This window comes from Canis lupus, chromosome X (genome assembly GCF_003254725.2).
Source record: "Canis lupus dingo isolate Sandy chromosome X, ASM325472v2, whole genome shotgun sequence".
NCBI classification, from domain to species: Eukaryota; Metazoa; Chordata; class Mammalia; order Carnivora; family Canidae; genus Canis; species Canis lupus.
Genome location: NC_064281.1, coordinates 44853365 through 44878326, shown reverse-complemented (window position 1 = coordinate 44878326; position 24962 = coordinate 44853365). Strand labels below are relative to the sequence as shown.

The 24962-nt window shown below is 48.1% G+C and overlaps 1 protein-coding gene and 2 long non-coding RNA genes across 15 annotated transcripts; 1 reads left to right on the top strand and 2 right to left on the bottom strand.

Moving 5' to 3' along the window:
- Window positions 1-686: 686 nt before the first annotated feature.
- On the bottom strand, window positions 687-2797 carry LOC112673085 (uncharacterized). 2 transcript variants are annotated; one of them, XR_003144669.3, is made up of 3 exons: window positions 2661-2797; window positions 1957-2092; window positions 687-1635 (listed from the first exon to the last, which is right to left on the bottom strand). It is a non-coding gene; the product is annotated as an uncharacterized LOC112673085 (long non-coding RNA). The 2 variants fall into 2 exon arrangements; XR_003144668.3 differs by lacking the exon at window positions 2661-2797 and adding an exon at window positions 2544-2651.
- Window positions 2798-2947: 150 nt separating this feature from the next.
- On the top strand, window positions 2948-10279 carry LOC125754604 (uncharacterized). Of its 2 annotated transcripts, none has more exons than XR_007409257.1 (4): window positions 2948-3056; window positions 7507-7583; window positions 9147-9303; window positions 9770-10279. It is a non-coding gene; the product is annotated as an uncharacterized LOC125754604 (long non-coding RNA). The 2 variants fall into 2 exon arrangements; XR_007409256.1 differs by lacking the exon at window positions 2948-3056 and adding an exon at window positions 7049-7234 and having other exon boundaries at window positions 9770-10276.
- FAM156B (family with sequence similarity 156 member B) lies at window positions 7550-24055 on the bottom strand. 11 transcript variants are annotated; one of them, XM_049107078.1, is made up of 5 exons: window positions 23692-24010; window positions 21743-21898; window positions 19982-20016; window positions 17159-17301; window positions 15627-16999 (listed from the first exon to the last, which is right to left on the bottom strand). In XM_049107078.1, exon 5 carries the CDS (start codon window positions 16976-16978, stop codon window positions 16316-16318), a length of 663 nt encoding a protein of 220 aa, XP_048963035.1. In that variant the 5' UTR covers window positions 16979-16999; window positions 17159-17301; window positions 19982-20016; window positions 21743-21898; window positions 23692-24010; the 3' UTR covers window positions 15627-16315. The 11 variants fall into 11 exon arrangements, 10 of the variants coding, with proteins under 10 accessions (XP_048963035.1, XP_048963036.1, XP_048963037.1 ...); XM_049107079.1 differs by lacking the exon at window positions 19982-20016; XM_049107080.1 differs by lacking the exon at window positions 21743-21898.
- Between the last annotated feature and the right edge of the window lie 907 nt (window positions 24056-24962).

The following is a 24962-nucleotide window of genomic DNA, read 5'->3' as shown; positions in this document are numbered from 1 at the left end:
TCTCATGAATAAATAAATAAAATCTTTTTTAAAGAGAGAGAGAGGAGGACAGGATTTTGCCCTCCTTCACATTTGGGACTTGGTATTCACTTTGCAGGATGACCCAGCAGCCTCCCGGTGCTGGCTGGGGGGGGGGGGGGGGGGGGGGGGCTCTGGTTTAGGCACTTACTTAGCTTTTTGGAGCTGATCTTGGCTTCTGCTGTGCTATAGGTGAGACCCCCAGGGGCTGGATAGGTGAGGGAAAAATGTAGAAAGTGACTGAATCCCCAGGCAGGGGTTCATGAAGGAAGCCTAAGTAGGCAAAGGGCTAGGTGACTCTGCAGCTGAGGCTGCGGAGTGTCAGCCCTCCCCAGAGTGGGGATGGAGGTTGAGACCAAGTGTCAGAAGGATCTAAGATGCCAGCAGAGGTGAGCTGAGGCTGGGTCAGCCAGGAAGCACCAGGTCCCAACCAAGAGGAGAGAGGAAGAGGCAAGTTTCACCAGCTAACCTGCATGGGCTTTGCGGGTCTGCTTTACCAGCTGAACCTGGGTGAAGGTTCAACAGTCTTCCTCCCCTCAGAGACACAGAGCATACTGAGAGACCCAAAGAATTTCATAGCCGTTCCCCTTCCAGCATCACCCAGGAGACTTGTAAACCACACACACTCCTTCCCCACCTTGGAAAGAAGTAGGGAGCTGGGGTGGAAATCTGAGAGACCGAGCATTTAATCAACTAGACCATTCACTTGATGGCATCTGAGCACACTTGCCAGATCAGAAATGGTTTCAGCGGGTGTCTTGTTCCTTTTCTATGCGGTGGGACAGTGAACAAGCATGAAGATCACAACAGCCAGAGAGAATAAATTAAGCAACGTGGCCTGTGGTCTGAGGAGCCCCAGGGCACCCGTGATCTCACCTCCCCATCCCCACCACCTCTATCTCTGTCCACCCTCCAATCAGTCCCCGAGAGAGGAGATTGGGACGAGAGAGGAGATTGGGACGTCTTTGCCTTGTCCTCTCCTTGAACTAGGGCAATGGTTCTCAACCCATAGGGAACCCCCAACACGGAGCACAGGAGGAAGAGCAGACCAGACACACACAGAGTGGAGCTGTCGCTGGGGGGAGCAGGGCCTTCTCAAGGCTGTCATTGCCTCCAGGGCGATGCCAGGCTCTTTCTCCCCTGACAACACAGGCCCGGTTTTCCAGAGCCTGAGCCAGGAAGCTTAGCTTCCGAAAATGGTGTAGCACTGTGCAGTGCTGGAGAAAAATCACAGAACCACATTTAGGGCCACTCTACTTTCAGAGCCTTCATCATCTCCTGGGACCTCAGTGCTGTACAGAGTGCCTTCTGTGGGACTCTGGTCCCTCCCCCAGTCCCTTCTGCAGACATCCTAAGATCCCACCTGTCTCCCTGCATCCTCTACCACACATCTATCCCTTCCCTGCTAGCCAGAGCACATTCCCATCCTCAGGGGAGATCCCAGCAAGCAGGGAGAGGGAGGAGAAGGGCCTGTGTGCTGGAGGGGGTGTGGGAGTGCATTGTCTGGCAACACTCCTCTGCTGCTCCCCACTGGGTCACTCAGCTCTGGCAACAGCCCAGCTCCAGGACAGAAGAGAAAGCACTGGTCTCCAACTCGCTCTCTTTCTGTGAACAATGCTGAGATGATTAAAAAAAAAAAAAAAAAATGGTTACTAGGGTAACTGCAGCTTAATCCCTCTGACTCAAGAGGGGGAAAAAAAAAACAAAAAACAAAACAAAAAAAAAAAACAACCCAAGGAAGACAAAGGAGTGGAAAGGATGTACACACGATGTACTGTGTGGGAGGCCAGCCACAGACACGGAGCTGGGACTGTCACTGTGTGTGCTTGTCCAAGGGTCCTGTGCATGCACACACACACACACACACACACACACACACACACGTGCACAGGCGTGTCCCCGGGGGCGTTCCTTCACCTTCTCAACATTGGTACCTACCTGTTCCTTCAAGGCCTACTTGATACCTGCATTTCATTTGGATCCATTTGGGCAATTACTGATTTAAAGCAAACTCTATGCCAAGTCACCTTCAATGAAAGATGCTTTTTTTCTCACTCCCGTGGTGGTAAAATACCTAGAATATAAAATTTACCGTTTTTGGCATGTTTAAATGCAGAGACAAGGACGCGTGGGTGGCTCAGTGGTTGAAAGCCAGCCTTTGGCTCAGGGCCTGATCCCAGGGTGTGTGTGGGGGGGGGGTAGGATCGGGGATCGGGGATCGGATCCAGCATGGGGCTCCCCGCAGGGAGCCTGCTTCTCCCTCTCCGTCTCTGCCTCTGTGTCTCTCAAGAATAAATAAGTGAAGACACAGTAGTATCAGTAAGTTGGTAGTGTTGTGCCACCATCACCAGCATCACCCATCTCGCGGATTTCTCATCACCCCGACGTGTATCTTTGGACCTTTCATTAAACACTGGCCAGTACAGGTTACCCTCCGCGCCTGCTAAGCGCTGGGTGTTAGGGAAAGCCACTTCCACTGAGCAGGCGACTGAGAGACCCAGAAAGCAAGTTGCTGAGGCACCTACGCAGCAATTTCAGAAAGGCCAAGTGGCAAAGCAGAAGGGCTCAGTCCGTGGGAGGTGCGTTTTCACAGGAGCCCTCACAAAAGGGAACAAAGCAGAGACAGTCCCGGGCGGTCTAACCTCGCGCAGGCGCAACGGAAAGCCCCATTTTCGAGAAGACGGCTGCTGCCTCTTTTTTCAAGCACGAAGGGCGGGGGCGGAGGTCCTCCCAAAGGCGACACGGCACACTACTGCCACCTAGCGGCCACAGAAACTGAGCGCCACATTTGGGAAGGAAAATTAATCCTTTCCACCGCTCTTGTGTGAGGAGAGCTAGAGATAGTAGCTGAAGGAGGTACGTGCAATGCCGCTGAGGGGCGGAGAAGCCAGGAAGTTGCCAAAGGGACCCGGCAGCATCCTTCCCTACACAAAGCCGGCCGCTCTCCCGCCCCGGAAATATGGTAATAGCGGCCAAAGGCACGCGCCCGGAAGTCCCGGCACCAGGGAGGGAGAATCCCCAGAGCTCCGCTCCGATTGGTGAGTTCTGGGCATGCGCGCAGGCGCTGAATGAGGTCGGTGCCAGGCTGTGGGCCCGGGTTCGCTGGGGGTTCGGGGAAGGGTTCCAGGACCCGGCGTGTTGGTATCCGGGTACTGTCACCACATACCCGGGTGCCCCCACCGCCCCGCTGCGACGTGTGTACGGATCCCTCGTTCACTGTCCTCCTGTGCCCCAGCTTTGAACACGCCAGTCCCGTGGCACCCTCGCTGTCCTCTCAGCTCTCACGCCTCGGTTGTCTCGGGGCACCTCATGGGCCAAGAACATGACCTGTCCGCCTCGGGGCTTCTCACCCCCAAGGGATATTCTCCTTCTCCCCAACCCGAGCATCCTCTACCCACTTACATGCCCCGGGCATCAGGAAACCCAGCGCCCCTGTCTGCTGTCATTATCTAGCAGTCCTCTGGCTCATCACTTGGAACAGAATGCCTCCTCCCCCAGCCCCCTCCCTCCAATACCTCTACCTCCCCAGCATTCAGCCTCTTGGGGGCCTCCAGTGCAGGGACCTCAGGGCCACCTCAAGGTTCACCCCCAGTAAGGGACACTCCCTGTCTGTATCTGAGCACCAGAGCATCGATGATGAAATTTTAAAATCCTACCGAATACTTTTATGTTGATTCCATGTCCAGGAGAGAATTGCCTCTCACTTCCAACCATCCTACCCACACTACTATGTTACTCCCTAGCAACTCTCTTCTGTTCCCAAGCACCTCCCTAATAATTCATGGAGAGGACAGTAGCAATCAGGTGGCATTCTCTGACCTTCCCAGTCCCAATCTAGGGGATTTTGTCCCGGCATTCTCTGCATACATGGTCTAGACTGCGACCAGCCCCTCACCTCTGCTCTGGATCCCACGCCTCCCACCTTCTCAGAGAACTTGTTCCTGCAAGGATCTCTCCTCTCTCCTCCTCTCTCTACACTGGAGCATTCCACAATAAAGGGGAAGAGCCCCTACCCTCTTCCCCCATGTCCTCCTGCAGCTACTGGCACCTCATCTGTTCCTTTCTTTTTTTTTTTTTTTTTTTTTTTTTAAGATTTTATTTATTTATTCATGAGGGATACAGAGACAGAGAGAGAGAGGCAGAGACACAGGCAGAGGGAGAAGCAGGCTCCACGCAGGGAGCCTGACGGAGCCTGACGGAGCCTGACGGAGCCTGACGGAGCCTGACGGAGCCTGACGGAGCCTGACGGAGCCTGACGTGGGACTCGATCCCGGGTCTCTAGGATCACGCCCTGGGTTGAAGGCGGCGCTAAACCGCTGAGCCACTGGGGCTGCCCTCATCTGTTCCTTTCAAAGCAAAACTGCTTCAGCTTCTCCTGAGGCCATTATTAGCTCCTCGACCCCCTTCAAGTAGAGCTTTTGTCCCCGTGTCTGCACTGCAACTGGTCTTGCCAAGGCCTCCATTCATATCCATATTGCCTGACACCACTCTCTCTCTCTATGCACATCTTAGGGAACTTCTGGCATTGTGACCGTTCATTTATCCATCTAGTCCTTTATATATATATTTGAAGTGGGAGGGTTATGTAATGTCAATTTCTGTTGTTTTGAGAAGGTACCAATTTCACATCATGCCCCCCTTTTGACCTGGATATAGTATGGGAAGTCAGGTCAATATGAGCGACAAGCCAAAGAAAGAGTGTCCGTTTCAGGCCCAGAAGGGGGCAGAGGCCCCCAGAAGAAGTGGGGGCAGAGGTAAAACAGCTCCGACAAGGGATAGCTGTTCAAGAAATGAGGAAGAGCTCCAGGTAAAGGAGGGTTTCACCTCATGCACACTTGAGACTCACAGGATACACTCTGCACAGTGAGCCAGCCCTCTCTTTGAGTAGAGGGATAGCTGGAGTTTATATATATAGCTTTCTTTTTTTTTTAATTTTTTTATTGGTGTTCAATTTACTAACATACAGAATAACCCCCAGTGCCCGTCACCCATTCACTCCCACCCCCCGCCCTCCTCCCCTTCTACCACCCCTAGTTCGTTTCCCAGAGTTAGCAGTCTTTACGTTCTGTCTCCCTTTCTGATATTTCCCACACATTTCTTCTCCCTTCCCTTATATTCCCTTTCACTATTATTTATATTCCCCAAATGAATGAGAACATATAATGTTTGTCCTTCACCGACTGGCTTACTTCACTCAGCATAATACCCTCCAGTTCCATCCACGTTGAAGCAAATGGTGGGTATTTGTCATTTCTAATAGCTGAGTAATACTCCATTGTCTACATAAACCACATCTTCTTTATCCATTCATCTTTCGTTGGACACCGAGGCTCCTTCCACAGTTTGGCTATCGTGGCCATTGCTGCTATAAACATCGGGGTGCAGGTGTCCCGGCGTTTCACTGCATCTGTATCTTTGGGGTAAATCCCCAGCAGTGCAATTGCTGGGTCGTAGGGCAGGTCTATTTTTAACTCTTTGAGGAACCTCCACACAGTTTTCCAGAGTGGCTGCACCAGTTCACATTCCCACCAACAGTGTAAGAGGGTTCCCTTTTCTCCGCATCCCCTCCAACATTTGTTGTTTCCTGCCTTGTTAATTTGCCCCATTCTCACCGGTGTGAGGTGGTATCTCATTGTGGTCTTGATTTGTATTTCCCTGATGGCAAGTGATGCAGAGCATTTTCTCATGTGCGTGTTGGCCATGTCTATGTCTTCCTCTGTGAGATTTCTCTTCATGTCTTTTGCCCATTTCATGATTGGATTATTTGTTTCTTTGGTGTTGAGTTGAATAAGTTCTTTATAGATCTTGGAAACTAGCCCTTTATCTGATAGGTCATTTGCAAATATCTTCTCCCATTCTGTAGGTTATCTTTTAGTTCTGTTGACTGTATCCTTTGCTGTGCAAAAGCTTCTTATCTTGATGAAGTCCCAATAGTTCATTTTTGCTTTTGTTTCTTTTGCCTTCGTGGATGTATCTTGCAAGAAGTTACTGTGGCCGAGTTCAAAAAGGGTGTTGCCTGTGTTCTCCTCTAGGATTTTGATGGACTCTTGTCTCACATTTAGATCTTTCATCCATTTTGAGTTTATGTTTGTGTATGGTGCAAGGGAGTGGTCTAGTTTCATTCTTCTGCATGTGGATGTCCAATTTTCCCAGCACCATTTATTGAAGAGACTGTCTTTCTTCCAATGGATAGTTTTTCCTGCTTTCTCAAATATTAGTTGCCCATAAAGTTCAGGGTCCACTTCTGGGTTCTCTATTCTGTTCCACTGATCTATGTGTCTGTTTTTGTGCCAGTACCACACTGTCTTCATGACCACAGCTTTGTAATACAACCTGAAATCTGGCATTGTGATGCCCCCAGATATGGTTTTCTTTTTTAAAATTCCCCTGGCTATTCGGGGTCTTTTTTTTTTTAATTTTTTTCTTTTTTAATTTTTTATTTATTTATGATAGTCACAGAGAGAGAGAGAGAGAGAGAGAGAGAGAGAGAGAGAGGCAGAGACATAGGCAGAGGGAGAAGAAGCAGGCTCCATGCACCGAGAGCCTGACGTGGGATTCGATCCCGGGTCTCCAAGATCGCGCCCTGGGCCAAAGGCAGGCGCCAAACCGCTGCGCCACCCAGGGATCCCTCGGGGTCTTTATATATAGCTTTCTGGAGCTGACCTTAGCTCCTGGTGTGTTGTAGATGAGACTGGGGGCATGGAGGCTACGCTCCCAGTGGGGGATACGGAATGTGGCTGGGCTCATAGCAGGAGGTTCATGAAGGAGGCTTTAACCTGGTAAAGGCTTTGATGACTCTGCAGCTGAGCCTGAGCAGCAGACAGTCTTGCCCAGAGGTGGGATGCAAGATGAGACCCAGCCACAGACGTATGTGCAGATCCCAGCTGAGAGGTAAGGCTGAGTCAGCCAGGGAGCACCAGGTCCTGAGCAGGAGGAGAGACACAAAAGTGCCAGTTACACCAGCTCCCATGCATGGCATCACCAGTGGATCTGGGGGACAAGAGTCATCCCTCCGTCAGAGACCATCCAGGGGCTCTGTGAGCCATGTAGGTGTGTCATAGACCCCCTTTCCACATCATCATGTGGACCTGTAAGCCACACATATCCCTTCCTCACTTGGAAAGGAGTAGGGGGCAGAGGGGAGGGTGGTGGAAATGTGAGGCTGAGCATTTGTATATGTGGACCCATCCCAGCACACTTACTTGTCATATTAGATGTAAATGAATGGCTTCTTTCCCCCCTTGCCTTCCAGTCCAGGGGGCGGGGAGGGGGGGGCAGGGCTCATGGTGTAGGTCAGATCGGTCAGAGGACTAAATGAACCAAAGTGCCCTTGTGGTCTGAGGAGCAGGAGTGAGTCTGTGATCTGAGCTCAGCATCCCCACTGGGTTTTCCTCTGCCCACGGCCCATTCAAGCCATCCATGGAAAAGGAGATTAGGGGTGCTTGTCTTATTCTCTGCTTTAACTCAGGAAGCTTTTACCATTCACAGACGGACCCCCAGAGCAGATGGCAGAAAGAAGAGAGGCCCACATGGACACACATAAGGGAGTAATTGACTCAAATGAGGTGAGCTGGGTCTCCTCATGGCCATCCTGGCCCTCCACCGGTAATTTCTCCTTTCACAACACACTCACTCACTTCAGGGCCTGAGTTCTGGAGCTGGGCTTCAGAAAATGTTTCCAGAGCCAGAGTAGGAAGCCTGGAGGTGTGTGCCTAAGAGCCAGCGGTTTTTCTTAGAAGGAGAGGTTTTTCCCTTCTTATGTCTTTTGAAGGTCAATCATGTCAGTTTCCTCCAGGGAGCCAAGAGGCCTAGGTGAGAATCTCAGTAGTTGCTGGCAGACCCAGCAAATATCCCCCAGATCCTTTCCTGGGTGCTGGGTCCTCAGAATATCTAATCTTCAAGGGAGATCCTCCCTTTGTCCCCTAGACCTGGCACGGCCTCAAGTAGGGACACTGGCTTTTCTTTGGAGTGAGCAGCAATCAGATGCTCCAGTATAGGACACATGTCACAGCTCCAGTTGCTGTCACTGGCCCCAGGGTTGTTCTGTCCATGGAGGGGAGACCATTAGGTACTGGCCACCGCACAGTCATGCAGCAGGAACAGTATCCCACAGGCTTTCGTTAGAGGAAGCTGGAGGAGTTAAAACACACTGACTTAGACCCGTTGCCCCATGTGGTTCTTGGAACTCAGGAAGTCATGCTTTCCACCCTCTTTCATCTGACTGAGACAGTGGTGCCCTGAAGCCCTAGGGCCTCTCTAATGGAATCCAGGGTCTAGTCCTGAAGAAGCCACCGGCCTCTCATGTCACTCGGGGGATGGGAGGGGTCAACCTGGAGCAAGGGTTCGGTCTCATCACAGTCGTGGTCCACCTGGCCTCCCTTCCTCATCTGGCCTCCTCTCAGATAATGACCCATCCCTCCCTTCCCCATCCAGCAGGGGTAAGGAGCTTTGGAATGCTGGGGTTTCCTTCACAAAGATGTGAGCTCTGATAGTGCCTGGGCTGTGGCCACGTAGCAGTGGCTGAAGTCGCCTTCAGACTGGACCTTGGTCCTTAGCCTAAGAGCATGCACCTGAGTTACTGCATGGTGGCCTGAACAGTGGCCCTTGTGTAAGATCTTCAAACACTCCAGATCTGGGCCACTCCCTGTGCTTCCAACAACCCGCTGGAGCCGGCACACTGCATCCCCTTCATGGTGATCTGAGAACTACACTCTGATCCCAGCTTGGCAGGGGCCAGAGTCACAGGGCAGTCCTGTTCTGCTGCTCTATGGCCCAGACTCTCTGTTCCTCACTGGAAGGACCCCAAAGCCCAGCCTGAACACCACCAGATAGGACATGTTGAGGCCAATCTCATGATCAGGCCTTAGTTTTACAGACAATTCAGACTGTCCAGGCCAGGATCACAGGCGAGGTTCCTGCGAATCAAGAAACCTCTCTGTCGCAGGCACTCTGTCTAAATTTGTGGCCAAATACCCACGTACCCATGTCTGCCATCGCCTAAACCCCAGTCCCCTTACATCCAGTGCCCTCAATAGCAGCACTGCTCTGAGAGCCCCCAGCAGGACTCCTGCCCTCTGATGCCACCTCTGCCACCACTTCCCAACCGCTCCCTCTCCATTTCACTCTAGTCTGATAACCCCATGTTGGACTCTCCCCGGACACCAGCCATTGGGGCTTTTACCTGGAAGATGATGAATCTCTGAAGCCATATCTCCGTGGGTCACAGAAGCACGGCTTGTTTTCATCTGTACCTCCTTCTATTCCGGTGGCTCTTCCCATCAACAGGTCTACCGAAGAAATGTCTGCTGGGCCCCAGAACCCCGTGGGCTGAACCTGTGGGGCATCAATACTCAGAGGGCCCAGAAGCCCTGCCAATCTGCAGATGACCCCAGACCCACATTCCCCATCTCACGGGTGGGCACTGCCATCCACCCAATTCCTTAAGGTGAAATCCTGGGGGTGCTGCCTGGTGTGCTCTCCATAGCCCCAGGGACTCTCTGGGACGTGCTCTGGAAAAGGCCAGACCATGATCTTCACGTTGCCACAGATGTGCAAAGTCCCCATGAGGGACCCTTCTGGGCAGATACAGTCTCAGCGGGTCCTAGCAGCTTGGGAATGCCCCTGATTTGGGCGGGTTCCCCACAGGAATTCCCGAGAAGACCTGGGCCCTGTAATATACCTGGGAGTTTGAAATCCTCATCTTCTGTTAAGAATTCACTGTCTAAACTCTATTTCTATTTTGGCATAGCAGTAAGCCCGGGATTTCGAACACAGGAGTTGAATATCCGGAAGAAATCGCTCAAAGGGAAAGTTTGGGGAGGCACGTGTTCATGGGTGAGCATGAAACAAGGGATTGCTCAATTTTACTTTTCATCATAAGTACCTGGACCTGTGTGGGCCCTTATCTGAGCATGGGAATGAATTTTGCAACAGAAATTATACTAGAAAGTTAAAAAATGCAACTCCGTAAACTTGGCAGATAAGCCTGACAGCTGATCCATCTCCATCAACTGATACAAATTTCAGCCAACACATTTTCAAAGAATTACTGTGATCTCTGATGAAGTTATCTGTACAGTGTTTTCTCCAATCTTAAAGTAACTAAGCACAAAGGATCTTGATAAGAAATAAAAAGTAATACGTTTCATTAGCAAATCCAGTGTTTTAACTTCACACTTGGGTTTTTAGGAACTTTGAGAGCAGCAAAAACAATGTAGTTTTAATGCCCGAATTTACTTTGAAGTGCTTTTCCTTTCCTCACAGCCTATGAGATCTGCCGACCACAGCAGGTAATGATGAAAACCTGCTTGCCTTATGAGGGGAGTCTCAAATTTCTGACTGGAGGTTTTTCTCCCTAAGGACGGTTCTGTTGCCACAGCTGCAAACTAGGTTCTCATAGAAGTTTCCAAATAATGGTCACGCTGGGGGCACATTCCAGACTCTCTAAATCAGACTCTCTGGGGATGGAGCACCAGCATCGGTCCCTCTTTTTTTTTTTTTTAATTATTAGTAAGTTTTAAATTTTACTTCCAGTATACTTAACATGGTGTTCTATGTTTCAGGTGTCCAGTTCAGTGACTCAACAATTCCATACATCACCGGGTTCTCATCAGGACAAGTGCCCTCCTTCTTCCCCAGCTGTTTTGTTAAATTCCACCAGTGAATCATATGATACTTGTCTTTCTTCTTATTTCGCTTAGCGTAATAATCTCTAGCTTCATCTGTGTTGTTTCAAATGGAAGATTTCATTCTCTTTTATGGCTGCATAATATTCCATTGTATGTGTACACACCACATCTTCCTTATCCATTCATCTATCCATGGACGCTTGGGCTGCTTCCACGATTGGTTGTTGTAACAATGCTGCTATGAACGCAGGGGTGCATGTACCCCTTTGAATTAGTGTTTTGTATTTCTGGGTAATACCCAGCAATGTGATTGCTGGATCATAGGGGTAGTTCTATTTTTAACTTTATTAGGAGCCTCCAGACTCTTTTCTAGAGCGACTGCACCAGTTTCTGGGACCCACGGAATCATGACCTGAGCCAAAGGCAGGTGCTTAACCCACTGAACCTCCCAGGCGCCCTGGTGTTGAGTTGTTTGTAAATTGCTCCAGGAAAGAGTCGCTGTGCAAGCTGAGCTTGAGAAGCATTGCTGAGCTTCACCTGTCCGGCGTGTAAACAGAATCTTGGACTTTAGGGCCGTATGTACTACTACAAAATTAAAAAAAAAATTCCTTATGTGTCTTCTCTTGCAGAAATTTTTTTTTCTTTTTTAATTTGAGTCTAGTTGACACACAATGTTACATGAGTTGCAGGTCCATATCACAGTGATTCACCATCTCTAGTATTATGCTCTGCTCCCCACAAGCGTAGCTACCATCTGTCACCATACAGTGCTATTCCAATACCATGGACCCTATTCCCTATGCTGTGCCTTTCATCCAGTGACTTACTCATTCCTTCCCTGGAGCCTGTATCTCACCTCCCCTTCACTCAACTTTCCCATCTACCACCCCCCTTCAGTTGGCTTTCTGTGTTCACATGTCAAGAGCTATTTGTGACATATTTATTTACACCATATTTAGAACAATTTCAAGGACTCAGAGTGTGTTTGTGTGGCAATGTCCCCTTCCTTACATGACAGGCAGGGGGAGGGGGGTGGGGAGGGCCTTGAGGATGGACAGGCAGCAGGATTTCCATTGTCTTGGTCACCCCTCTGCTGTGGATGCCCCCTGGCTTGCTGAGTGGATCAGGGAGCTCTGTATGTGTTGGGGGGGGGGGAACATCCCTCCCCACTCTACATGTCTTCCTGTGGCCAGAGGTTGAAGCTAACAGCGAGGCTGGTTGCCAGGGAATCCGCAGCCAGTTCTAAGTGATTCTGAAGGATGGAAAATCCCGAAGAGGGTTTTCAGATGCACAATGGACTATGGGAGCCTGCCCACAGCCGTGGATTTCTGAGCCAACCACTATGTTCATCCAGTGGGTGTCTGTTTTTTTTTATTTTTTTAATTTTTATTTATTTATGATAGTCACACAGAGAGAGAGAGAGAGGAGAGAGAGAGGCAGAGACACAGGCAGAGGGAAGAAGCAGGCCCCATGCACCGGGAGAGCCCGATGTGGGATTCGATCCCGGGTCTCCAGGATCGCGCCCTGGGCCAAAGGCAGGCACCAAACCGCTGCGCCACCCAGGGATCCCCCAGTGGGTGTCTGTGCACGAGAACACAGAGTACACGCACGGATTGTGTGCACTCACCATCACTCCTTTCTGTTGTGCACAGTGACTCAGTCTGGCGGGAGCAGCTAGCACACATGGAAGAGGCAGGTGATGATGGGTCCTGCAGGCAGGACCCAGAGAACGTGGGAAGAGAGATGGGACAGTTCCTTAGTTTTATAAAATCAACGGCGTACCTTTTCCTCTATGACTTAGGCATCTGCATTCCATTTTCTAAAGCCTATCATTTACATACCACAAAATCCACCCAATAAAAGGGTTCAATGTAGGGACTTGTAGCAGATTTACAGAATTGTGCTTCCATCACCACGATTCAGTTTTACAACATTTCCATCACTCCAGAAAGACCCTGTGTACCCGTCAGGACTCAACTCCCATTACCACCTCTAGGCTGAGGCAAAATCTAATGTTCTCTCTGGGCATTTCCTCTAAACTGTCTCTTGCTTCAAGTGGACTTTTGTGTCTGTGTTCTTTCACTTAGCAGAACACTGTGGAGGCTCATCCATGTTGTAGCAGACATCAGAAGGTCACCTCTCTTTGTAGGTCAGTGCCATTCTACTGCATGCTATGCCACATTTTGATTATCCTTTTACCAGTTGACAGGCATTTAGACGGTTTCCTTTTTGTTGTTGTTGTTGTTGCTGTGAACGTCTGAGTACAAGTCTTTGCCTGGCCATAGGTTTCGTTTCTAGTTTCTCCATGCCTTCATTCTTTGTCTTGCATGGTTGCAACTGGACAGAACCTTCAGCCAATTTTGGAAGGAAACGGTAGGGCCGACATCCTCACCTTAGTCTGGATCTCAAGGGGAAAGCATTCCTTCTTTCACTACTAAATATGATGTGACAAGAGACCTATTTTTCTTCTAGATACCCTTCATTAGAATGAGGACGTGCCCTTCCTTCTAGCCCTACTGTGGCTGAGCATTTGTATCACAAATGGGTCTTGATTTTTGTCAAATGTCTTTTCTTTGTCTATGATCAGATGGTTTTTGTCCTCATTACACTATGATGGTGTTTACCCTAACTGTATTTTGAATGTTAAAGCAATATTGCAACCTGGGATCAATCTCCCTAGCTTAGACACACACTGCCTTGTAAATGCTGCTGGATATGGTGTGCCACTTCGTTGAGGACTGACGTATGGACACCTGTGATAGATCTTGGCTACAGTTTACTTGTGTTGTCATGTCTGGCTTTGGTAGCAGGGTAATACTATCTTCATAGGATGAGTTAGGACATGTTCCCTCCTCTCTGTTCTGGAAGAGTCTGTGAAGGATGGATATTATCTCTTCCTACAGTTTAACAGAATTCAGCAATGATGCCAGCAGGACCAGGGCTTTGCTCTGCGGGGGGGGGGGGGGGATTTTATTATTTTATTTTATTTTATTTTATTTTTGTATTTAGTCATTCACGAGAGACATACAGAGAGAGGCAGAGACACAGGAAGAGGGAGAAGCAGGCTCCTGGACGCAGGGAGCCCAATGTGGGACTTGATCCCCGGACCCCGGGATCACACCCGCCCTGAGCCAAAGGCAGACGCTCAACCACTGAACCACCCAGGCATCCCAAGTGGAGAGGCTTTTAATTCACAAATTCAATTTCTTTACTTGGGATAGGTACATTCAGATTTTCTCTGTGAGCATTCCATTTTACCTTCATTCTCTCCCTGGATTTTCTTGCCTCCTGGTGGCTCTGCCTCTGCCTCTGCTCTGGAACCTGGCATGCTGAATATTTCTAGACGTCACTGGATCCCGACTCCTAGCCAGTAACTTGGGACCGTATGCTGTATCAGATGGGACCCTCGGATATGCTGATACACTTGATATGTAGGCAAGGGGACAATGCCTTTGAGGTGGGGATGGGGTGGCACCAATGGGTCTCTCAGTTACACCCACCCACCCATTCTCCATGAGCCCCCAGGTAAGCCATAAGTCTGCATTCATAAGTCTGCGCTCACCCTCAGCAAGGCCCAGGTCCACACTGCCCCATCCTGATCCTTCCCACTCTCTCACCTCCTGGCAAGAGAGCTGCACAGGGGATCCATGACAGCTCTCTGCCACAGGTATGGGTGTCACAGCTCTCCCCGAGTCAAGGCTCAACTCCCAAGAGCCCTGACTGCCTTACAGTTATTCCAAACTTCCCTGCCCCAGCAGCCTGCCTAGCATGGAGGGGCGGGGGCAGGGGGAGACAATGAAATCTTCATGAGTGGCTAAATATTTGATTTAGCCACAATCAAGTGGTTGGCTGCCTGGGCGAGGCCATCTTTTTACCATCTCTGTGAACTCTGCCATGTGTAGATGACTGCCCCCATCCCAGTGCATTCTGGAGAGGGTTCAAGGATGTAGCTAGGTTTGTGTGACGCTGAGCAAGTCACCCAACCTCTCTGTTCTCTGCTTTCCCATCTACTAATTGACCTTGAGTTCTTGCTCAATGATGAGTGTTTGGGAGCAGGTTACATAAGCTGCTCTATGGAAATATGTAGAATGGTGTCTGAGAGCTAGTACAGGATCGATAAAGTGAAATGCCATGTTACTCCTGCTAACCGCACCCAAGTGACCAGTCCGAATTTAGGTTTCAGAGTTTCAAGAAAGAAAAGTCCTACTTTATTTACCTTCTCCCTTCAAGTGGGAGACAAGCCTGGCAGGGTCAGTTGAGCTCCTAAGCTCTCCGACAAGATCACAAGTTCAGAGCATAATAAACATACCTGTCCTCAAGCCACTTCCCTCTGCAGTAGACTCATAGATGTCTGCAGCAACACAGCTGTGGTGGCTAACTAAAAATAGAGACTGTCAGAAAACAGAATGTGTTTTCAGTTCAGAGGAGTTGCATGGGCACTTCCTGGGTGCACAGCATTGGATTCTGTGTGTGTCGGGGGTGGGGGAGGAGGAAGATTGATTCATTCATGCCTCCTGAAATGAAAAGGCACGTGTCTAAATCCTAAAATGACTCTTAAATATCTCCACGATGCTCTGCTTGTCAAGCAGCAGTCATGAAGCTGCTGTTCACATGCGGTGACTCAGGGACACCAGGCAATGAAGGCAGAATGGCTCCTGAAGATCCTGTGGCCAGGGCAACCAGCACCATCCCACAGGACCTCCTACTGTGGCCAGTGGACTCTGCTGTGGCCAGGAAGACTCTCTTCCACTGGCTCCACCTGGATGATCTGAAGGCTGGTCCTCCTGCAGGGCCACCAAGGGTGACTTGACGGGGCTCCCTGGTGCCCTTCCCGTCCCTTGCTCCAAATCCGCACAATTTAGAGCTCATCCCATAAACCACCATGATCTACTGCTGTAGGACTGAAATGTCGTGGTCTCACAAACAAACAACAAACAAACAACAAACCAGTATGGATCAAGAAACCAGAATCAAAAGCTATTTTCCTTTCTTATGTATATTTATTAGGTATGCACAATGAGGTAACCCATCAGAAACTCCGCCAAGGAGAATACAATCAATGTTACAAAGCAGGGAAACACTGATCTACAGTTAGCTCAGCATATTCATAATGGCTTACACAGATAACACAATGGTGAAACACCACGTTCCAGTCCCGCGTCCCTTTCTGCACGTTGTTTAGCATCAGATTCTTGGAAGTGGATCTCAGTTGAGCACACGCTGCATTCCGGCAGAACTAGTGTTGCTTCTGGGAGGCAGTCAGTGAAATGGCACAAAAGCACATGGCCATCAACAGGGCATTCATGCTACAGAGAAACCTGGTATCTTATTGACAACAAGGCAGGGAGGAGAGACAGAGATCTGGGGTGGGAAAGTGACAACATGCATCATGGGAGCCATAATACAGAAGTTAAGGACCTCTGGTATGCAGTGTTCCATAGAAAGCCCCACGGTGATCCAGAAACTCCAGGCAGGAAAAAGTAAGACCTTCCTGGGATTGGATCCATGCTCACACTGACAGAGTTTTCAGTCCTCACACTGCTCTTATTTCTCTACCTTCTCTGATTGCTTCCTGTTTGGTCCCCAACAGGAATCCGGGCTCAGGATCTGGCAACACCGGCAACCATGTCCAAATCCACTCAGATCTCTGCTACATGAGGATGAGAGCCTCAGTTTTCCTTCAACCACTGTTTTAGGAGCCTCTGAAACATTCTTTTGCTTTCCTGCTGCATCTCCAGTTGGAGCTTCTCCTCTCTCTCCTGCTGTTGGAGCACCCCTTCAGGCAGAAGGCCAGGCCGGTTGGTCCCCAGGCTGAGGGTCAAGCCGCTGAGGCCCTGCACCAGCGTTTCCCAGGAGGAAGGATGTGGGGCCCCTTTCCTCTCTGCAGGCATCCCAGAGACATTGGGCCTATGGCTCTGGCAGTATCGACATTCACATCGGAATCCGTTCTGATCTCTATCACCTGATGAAGAGATCCTGGCATTTCTTTCAACCCGATAAGGTGCCACGTGATCAAGGTGTCGCCGTCTCATGTGCCCCAGAAGTGTTCTCTTCCTCTGAGGGGATGCTGACCTTTCCCAGCGCCTCTCCTGTAGGGTCTTGTCATCCCTGTACTGCTGCTGGAGCAGCCCCTCTGGCAGAGGGGCAGGGTATTTGGGGCCAGGACTGCTTTTGAGGTCCCCGAGGCCCATCATCAGCAGTTCTGAGAAGGAAGGAGGGGAGGCTGCTGTGACTTCCCGGGAAGTCTCTTCAGAGATCACTGGGGAAGATTCCGAAATCAGTGTTGGGTTACACTTCTGGAGTGGATCCATGGAGGTGTAGTTGGTGCTCATAGCTCCACCTGGCCCTTGGGTCTAGAGAGGAAGGTGAAGGTGAAGGCTGTCAAAGAGCTGGAAGATAGCAAGGGAAGGGCACGGCCAGAAGAGCCCAGACTGCAACACATGGCGATAAAAGAAGAAAGAAAACCCGTTATTATTCCTCTGACTTAACCTTTCCGTGCCATCGTCTCCTACCTGTTAAATGGGGGCAACAATGAGCTCTACTCCCTAGGATGGTTCTGTGGTTTAAATGAGATAATACGTTTCCAAGAGCTCAGAAGACTGATGGCATATGATCAGGGTCTTAGAAGCGTGATCCGTTATGGCGTCCACATGACCTATAATGCAAAATGATGCCCTGCAGTCAACCATGGTGATTCCCTGCTGACATTTTTTAAAAAGATTTTATTTATTTATTCATGAGAGACACACACACAGAGAGGCAGGGACATAGGCAGAGAGAGAAGCAGGCTCCATGCAGGGAGCCCGATGTGGGAGTTGATCCCGGGACTCCAGGATCTCGCCCTGGGCCGAAGGCAGGTGCTCAACTGCTGAGGCACCCAGGTGTCCCCCTGCTGACTTTTTATATCTGTTCTCAAGCATAATTGTAAGGACAATCCATGTGTGGCTAGCATGTGCTCTCCTCGCAAGTGTTCGTGTACTTTTGAAAAGCAGACATTTGCTAAAACCTAAGTATTTCCACCACGGGGAGGGATACATTCTTTGGAATTTTCACTGGCTTTCATCTAGTTAAAAGGATGTTGAAGCCTATGGAAAGAATTTCAAAATCCCTAGGAAGAATAAGAATTTACTAAAGTATAAGAATGGAAATCAATGAAATTTCTGACAAGACAGATTAGAGAAACTCAAATCAAAAGTTGCTTCTTTGAAAGGATCGATAAAATTGACAAACCTCTCACAGGACGATGAAGGAAATGAAGAAAGAGAGGGAACAAAAGCAAGATACAGCACACTTCCTGCTTTCTAGCCAAATGACAGAGCCAGAGTAATCAGAACAGTGTGGCACTGGCATAAAAACTGACACACAGACCAATGGAACAGAATCGAGAGCCCAGAAATAACCCTATGCATATATGGTCAACTAATATTTGACACAGGGGTCAAGAATACTCAATGGAGAAAAGATATCCTCTTCAATAAATAGTGCTGGGAAAATGGCATATTCACATGTCAAAGAATAAAGCTGGATTCCTGACTTACACTCAACAAAAATCAATTTGACATAGATTAAAGACTTAAATGTGGGGCACCTGGGTGGCTCAGTGGTTGGGCATCTGCCTGTGGCTCAGGGCGTGGTCCCGGGGTCCCGGGATTGGGTCCCGCATCAGGCTCCTCATGGGGAGCCTGGTTCTCCCTATGCCTATGTCTCTGTCTCTCTCTCTTTCTGCGTTTCTCATGAATAAATAAAATCTAAAAAAAAAAAAAAAGACTTAAATGTAAGACTGGAAACTATAAAACTCCTAGAAGAATACATAACAACAAAGCTCCTTGACATGGGTCTTGGCCATGAATTCTTGGATGTGACACTCAAACCACAGACAACACAATCAACAAGAAACTAGCAGATTACATCTCACTGGAAAGCTGCACACCAAAAAAAAAAAAAAAAAAAGAAAGCTGCACACCAAAGAAACCGTCAACCAGGTGAAAAGATAACTTACAGGATGGGAAAAATATTTGCAAACCGTATGTCTGTCAAGGGGTTAATATGCAAAATATATAAAGAACTCATACAGCTCCATAGCAAAAAGGCTAACCGTTCAATGTAAAACTGAGTAAAGGATGTGGATAGACATTTTTCTAAAGAAGAGGTACAAATGGCCAATAGAGAGATGAAAAGTGCTCCAAACCAATAATTATCAGAGAAATGTGTGGGGAACCACCTGCGGAGCCTATCTGAGAACTGAATCTCGTAGTCCTCAGCACACTGGGGACATGGGAGATCCTGAGTCAGCACACTGACTCTTGACCACCTTGTTTTCCAGATACAGCTCCTCTGCTCCCCACCCCCTCCTCTGAGTCAACCGCCTATTCTTTTACCCTTTGAAGTAAACATGTTTTTCTCTGCTTCTCAAAGTCAATAATTCCTATAGCCAATCTGCTAATTCTCTTAATAAAAACTGGAGGAGACAGAGCCTCGGGGTCGGAGTCCGAGTCTGCTTTGAGTCCGAGTCCGAGTCTGACTCTCGGTCCCCCTGTCCCCCAGATTAAAATTCAGCAAGACTCCCGAGTCTTTCTTCATATCGTAGCCTCCGACTATCCTGGATCTGCGGCAGAAATGCAAACCCAAACCACAATGAGGTATCACCTCACACCTGTTAGAATGCCTAGTATTGAAAAAACAAGAGATAAAAATGCTGGCTTGGATGTGGAGAATAAAGAAATCATGGGGCACCTGGGTGGTGCATTTGGTTGAGCATCCAAACTCTTGGTTTCAGCTCGGGTTGTAATCTCAGGGTCCTGAGATGGAGACCTGAGTTGGGCTCCACGCTCAGCACAGAGCCTGCTTAAGTTTCCCTCTCTGCCCACCCAGCGCACTCTCTCCCTCTCAAATAATTAAATCTTTAAAAAAGAAAGAGGGGCACCTGGGTGGCTCAGTCAGTTAAGTGTCTGCCTTTGGCTCAGGTCATGATCCCAGGCTCTCTGCTCAGTGGGGAACCTGCTTCTCTCTCAAATAAATAAATAAAATCTTAAGGAAAAAAAGAAAAAAGAAATCCTGTACACTTTGGCACAAATGTATATTGGCACAGCACTACTGAAAACAGTATGGAGGGGCACCTGGGTGGCTCAGTTGGTTATGCATCTGCCTTTGGCTCAGGTCATGATCCTGGGGTCCCGGGATGGAGCCCCGTGTCAGGCTCTCTGCTCAGTGGGGAGTCTGCTTCTCCCTCTCCCTCTGTCCCTCCCCTTGCTCGTGCTCACTCTCTCTCAAATAAATGAATACAATATTTTAAAAAAATGTATGGAGATTCCTTAAAAACTTAAAAACAGAACTACCATATGATGCAGACATTCCACTTCTGAGAATATATCTGAAAGAGATAAAAACACTATGTCAAAGACATATCTGCACCCCATGTCCATAGCAGCATTATTTACAATAGCCAAGATATGGATACAACCCTAAGTGTCTTTTTTTTATAAAGATTTTATTTATTTATTCATGAGAAACACACACACACACACAGAGGCAGAGACACAGGCAGAGGGAGAAGCAGGCTCCATGCAGGATGCCTGACGTGGGACTCGATCCCGGGTCTTCAGGATCACATCCTGGGCTGAAGGCGGCGCCAAACTGCTGGGCCACCCGGGCTGCCCCCCTAAGTGTTTTTGATGGATAAATGGATCAAGAACACACACACACACACACACACACACACACACACACCTACACACACCCGAATATTATTCAGCCATAAAAAAAGGAGAAAACCCTGCCATTTGTGACAACATAGATGGATCTTGAGGGCATTATGCTAAGTGAAATAAGCCAGAGAAAGACGCACATGGTATGATCGCACTCATACATGGAATTGGAAAAAGCCTCCTAAATATATAGAAAAAGACGTAAGATTTGTGGTTATCAGAGGTGGAGATTTGGGAGGGAGAAAAAACTGGAAGATGTTGGTGAAATGGAACAAACATCCAGTTTTAAGATAAATAAGTGCTGGGGATATATTGTGCAACATGATGACTCTAGTTAATACTACTGTGTGATATAAATGAAAGTTGTTAAGAGGGTAAATCCTAACAGCTCCCTTCACAAGGAAAACACGGTTTTCTTTTTGTATCTATATGAGATGCTGGATGCCAAATAAGCTTATTCTGGTAATCCTTTCATGATACATGGAAGTAAAAGTATTATGCTGTATCCCATATGAGCCGCTGCGTGTCAGTTATATCTCAAGAGAACTGGAGAAAAAGAGAGGGAAAGAGGGAGAGAAGAAATAAGTTTCCTTTTCTAAAAAATTTTATTATTTATTCATGAGAATACACAGAGAGGAGATAGAGAGAGAGGCAGAGGGAGAAGCAGGCTCCATGCAGGGAGCCCGATGTGGGACTTGATCCGGGGTCTCCAGGGTCATGCCCTGGGATGAAGGCAGGCGCTAAACTGCTGAGCCACCCGGGCCGCCCAGAAATAAGTTTCCAATAGCAGGAATGAAAGAAGAGATTTCACTAGAGACCCAGCAAATATGAAAGAAATGATAAAGCAATATTACATTCAATTCCACATATATAAATGCAACAACTCGGAAATGGATTGATTATCCAAAACCTATAAACTGCCAAAACTCACCCAAGGTGAAGTAACATGCAGAGTTCACTACCGTTCACAGAAATTGAATCAGTTGTTAAAAACTTTGACGAAAATCCCAGATGGTATCAATGGTGAATTCCACCAATTATCGACAGGAAAAACGCATGCATGCACAAATTCTACACAATTTCCTCCAGAAAACAGAAGCAGAGGAAACACTTGCAAGTGATTTATGAGGCTAGCATTTCACTGACACCAGGAAAACTACTGACCAATAATCTTTCTCATCACAAGTACAAAATTCCTCCACAAAATACCAGCAATGGAATCCAGCAATATTCAGAGAAAATACACCACGATCAAGTGGGTTAGCACAGGAAAGCAAGGGTGGTTCAATAACTGAAACCCAAGCGACATAATCGCCAGATTTAGAATATAACTGGTTAATCAATGTCATCTCCAGTTTAAGATGAAAGAGTAAAGAGAAGAATAAGGGGCACCTGGGTGGCTCAGTGGTTGAGCATCTGCCTTTGGCTCAGGTTGTGATCTCAGGGTCCTGGAATCGAGTCTTGCATCGGGCTTCCCACAGGGATCCTCCTGCTTCTCCTTCTTATGTCTCAGCCTTTCTGTGTCTCTAATGGATAAATAAATAAAATCTAAAAATAAAAATAAAAATTGAAAATAAATAAGAATGAGAGACTCAATGCTACACCTACCAAAATTCCAATGGCATTTCTCAGTAACAGAAAAACAATCCTAGGGATCCCTGGGTGGCTCAGTGGTTGAGTGTCTGCCTTCACCTCAGGTCGTGATTCAGGGGTCCTAGGACCGAGTTCTGCACTGGCTCCCCATGGGGAGCCTGCTTCTCCCTCTCCCTATGTCTCTGCCTCTCTCTGTGCCTGTCATTAATAAATAAATAAAATCTTTTTTTTTAATAAGAAAGAAAAACAATCCCAAAATGCATCTGGAACAACAGAAGACCTTGAACAGCCAAGGCAACCTTGAGGAAGAACACAGTTGGAGGTACCAAAGTTCTTATTTCAAAACACAGCACAAGGCTATGTAGTAGTCAGTCAGTATGGTACGGACAGAAAGACAGACACAGACCAATGGAACAGAGTAGCAGCCAGAAATAAACCCAATGTGTATAAAGTCAGCTGAGCTTGATGAGGACACCAATGATACACCATGGGGAAAGGACAGTCTTTTGACAAATGGCGCCGGGAAAACAGGATACCCAAGTGTAAAAGGATGAAGCTGGACCCTATGCTACACCACACACGAAAATCAACCCAAAGAGGGCTGAATTTTAAATATAAGACCCGGCACTGTAAAACTCCTGAAAGGAAACATAGAGGAAAAGCTGCATGGCATTGGTCTTGGCAATGATCTCGTGGAAACGACACCAATGGCACAGGCAAGAAAAGCAAAAACTGCCACGTGGGACGACTTCAAACTTAAAAGCTTCTGCACAGCAAAGGAAACCACCAACAAAGCCAAAAGGCAATCTCCAAAATAGGAAACCACATATCTGATAAGGGGTTGATTTTCAATATTTCTAACAAGCATTTCTAACTCAACAAATAGCCAGAAAACAAACAAACCAATGTAAAAATGGGCAAAGGATGCAAATACACATTTCTTCAAAGAAGACATACAAATGGCCAAAAGGCATATGAAAAGTTGTGCCACATCACTAATCATCGGGGAAAGGCAAGTCAAAATAGCAATGAGATATCTCCCCACACATGAGAGGATGGTTATCGTCAAACCAAACAAACAGAAGATCACAAGTGTGGGTGGGCATGCAGAAACCTGGAACCCTTGCCCACTGTCAGTGGGAATGCAAACTGGTGCGGCCACGATGGAAAGTACTATGGAGGTTCCTCAAAAAACTGAAATTAGGGGTTCAAGTGCCTGCCTTCAGCAGAGGTCATGATCCCAGGGTCCTGGGATCAAGCCCTGCATTGGGCTCCCTGCTCAGCGGAGAGCCTGCTTCTCCCTCTCCCTCTGCTGCTCCTCCCTGCTCAGTGCTCACTCTATCTCATGTGCGCGCTCTCTCTCTCTCTCTCTTTCAAATAAATAAATAAATAAATAAATAAATAAATAAATAAATAAATAAATCTTAAAAACAACAACCCTGAAATTAAAACTGTTATAGGTTCCTATTCATCTCTGGGTACCCCCTTTCAAAGCAACAAGATCAAAAAGACAAAAAAACCTTCCATATCTTCCAGCAATCCCACTGCTCGGTATATGTCCAAAAACCTGAAATCAGCGTCTCAAAGAGATGTCTGGAGTCACGTATTTATTGCAGCATTAATCACACACAGTAGCCAGGATAATGGAAACCACCCAACTGTCAATCAACAGAGGAATGGATAAGGGAAGTGTGGCACATATATACAATGGGATATTATCAGCTGCACAAAAGAGAAGGATATCTTACCATCTGCAGGCCGGGTGCTGTGGATTAAAGAAGCAGGACAGACAGCGCTGCCTCTTACTCCGTGCCTTCCATGTGCCAGGTAATATCAGCTAGGTGTTTCCCATCTATCGTCTCCTGCAGGTCTCCCAACAAACGTCGAGTAGGCAGAGTTACTGTCCTTCTACCAGGAGGACTTTGAGGCTGAAGGAGAGAGGCTGAAAGAGCAGGGTGTGACCTGGAATCCAGTGTGAGTGTAAACTGAATTCTGGGGTGGAAGGAGGGGAGTTTGGAGATGAATGCAGACACAGGGACACAGACCGCTCCAATGCCATATGGCAGCAATGAAGTGTCACATGCTCTGGTACCTGGCCCTGCACCCCACCCCCACCCCTGCGCCAGAAGTGGCCCCTAGCTATCTGAGGCTAGAACTGGAGTGAACTGAATTGATGCACAGGATGGAAGATTATGTATACTTGTGTACATCATCGTGGGGAGACCCACGATGGAAAAGCCAGCCTCCTGGTGAAGGGTCATCTATGCGCGATGCAAAGAATGAGAAGAGTGTGGCACAGAAGGAGAGTCTCTATGGCAGAACTGAGACATCTGATGCTGTCTTTAGGTTCTTGGCTGCAGCTCATATGACGTGAAGCGTGACCTGCAACCTACCCCATGGCAGTATCAGTGGTGGTAGATAGGGAATGTGCCATGCCCAATTCTCTGAACCATCCTTGCATTACTTCGTTACATACTCAGAAATGCAATCTTGTTTGGTATTGTTATTACGAGGAATAATAAACCTATTTCACAGGAGAGTACAGTAAGGCAAAGAGGGCCAGGCCAAGTAAATTTCTCAAGAGGACATGACTGCAAGTGGCTGAACTGGGTTGGAAGGAAGGTTATCCAGGATCAGAGCTTGTGTCCTTACTACACAGCATGGCTCCCACAAACCAACAGATAACCAAATCCCATGATGCTCACCATATCAGGATGTCTGCTTTGTGCTGTGAGTAAAGAGGAACCCCCTCCTCAAGCGGGCTTAGGCACAAAGGCAATGCACAGTCACACAAAATGAAATCAGAAGGCAGGGTGGGCGCACGCGGGTCACACTCTGGGATCCAGTGATGCCAGCAAGGACACAGGCTCTTTCCAGCTCTGATCTGGCCTTTTCTGAAATAGATGTTCCAGGACCAACATCCAGATAGGGCAATGTTCAAGTGCAGAAAGAGGCTCTCTCTCCTATGAAACAAGAAGTCTCCCTAGAAGCTTCCGCAAAAACATTCTCTCTCCTTTCC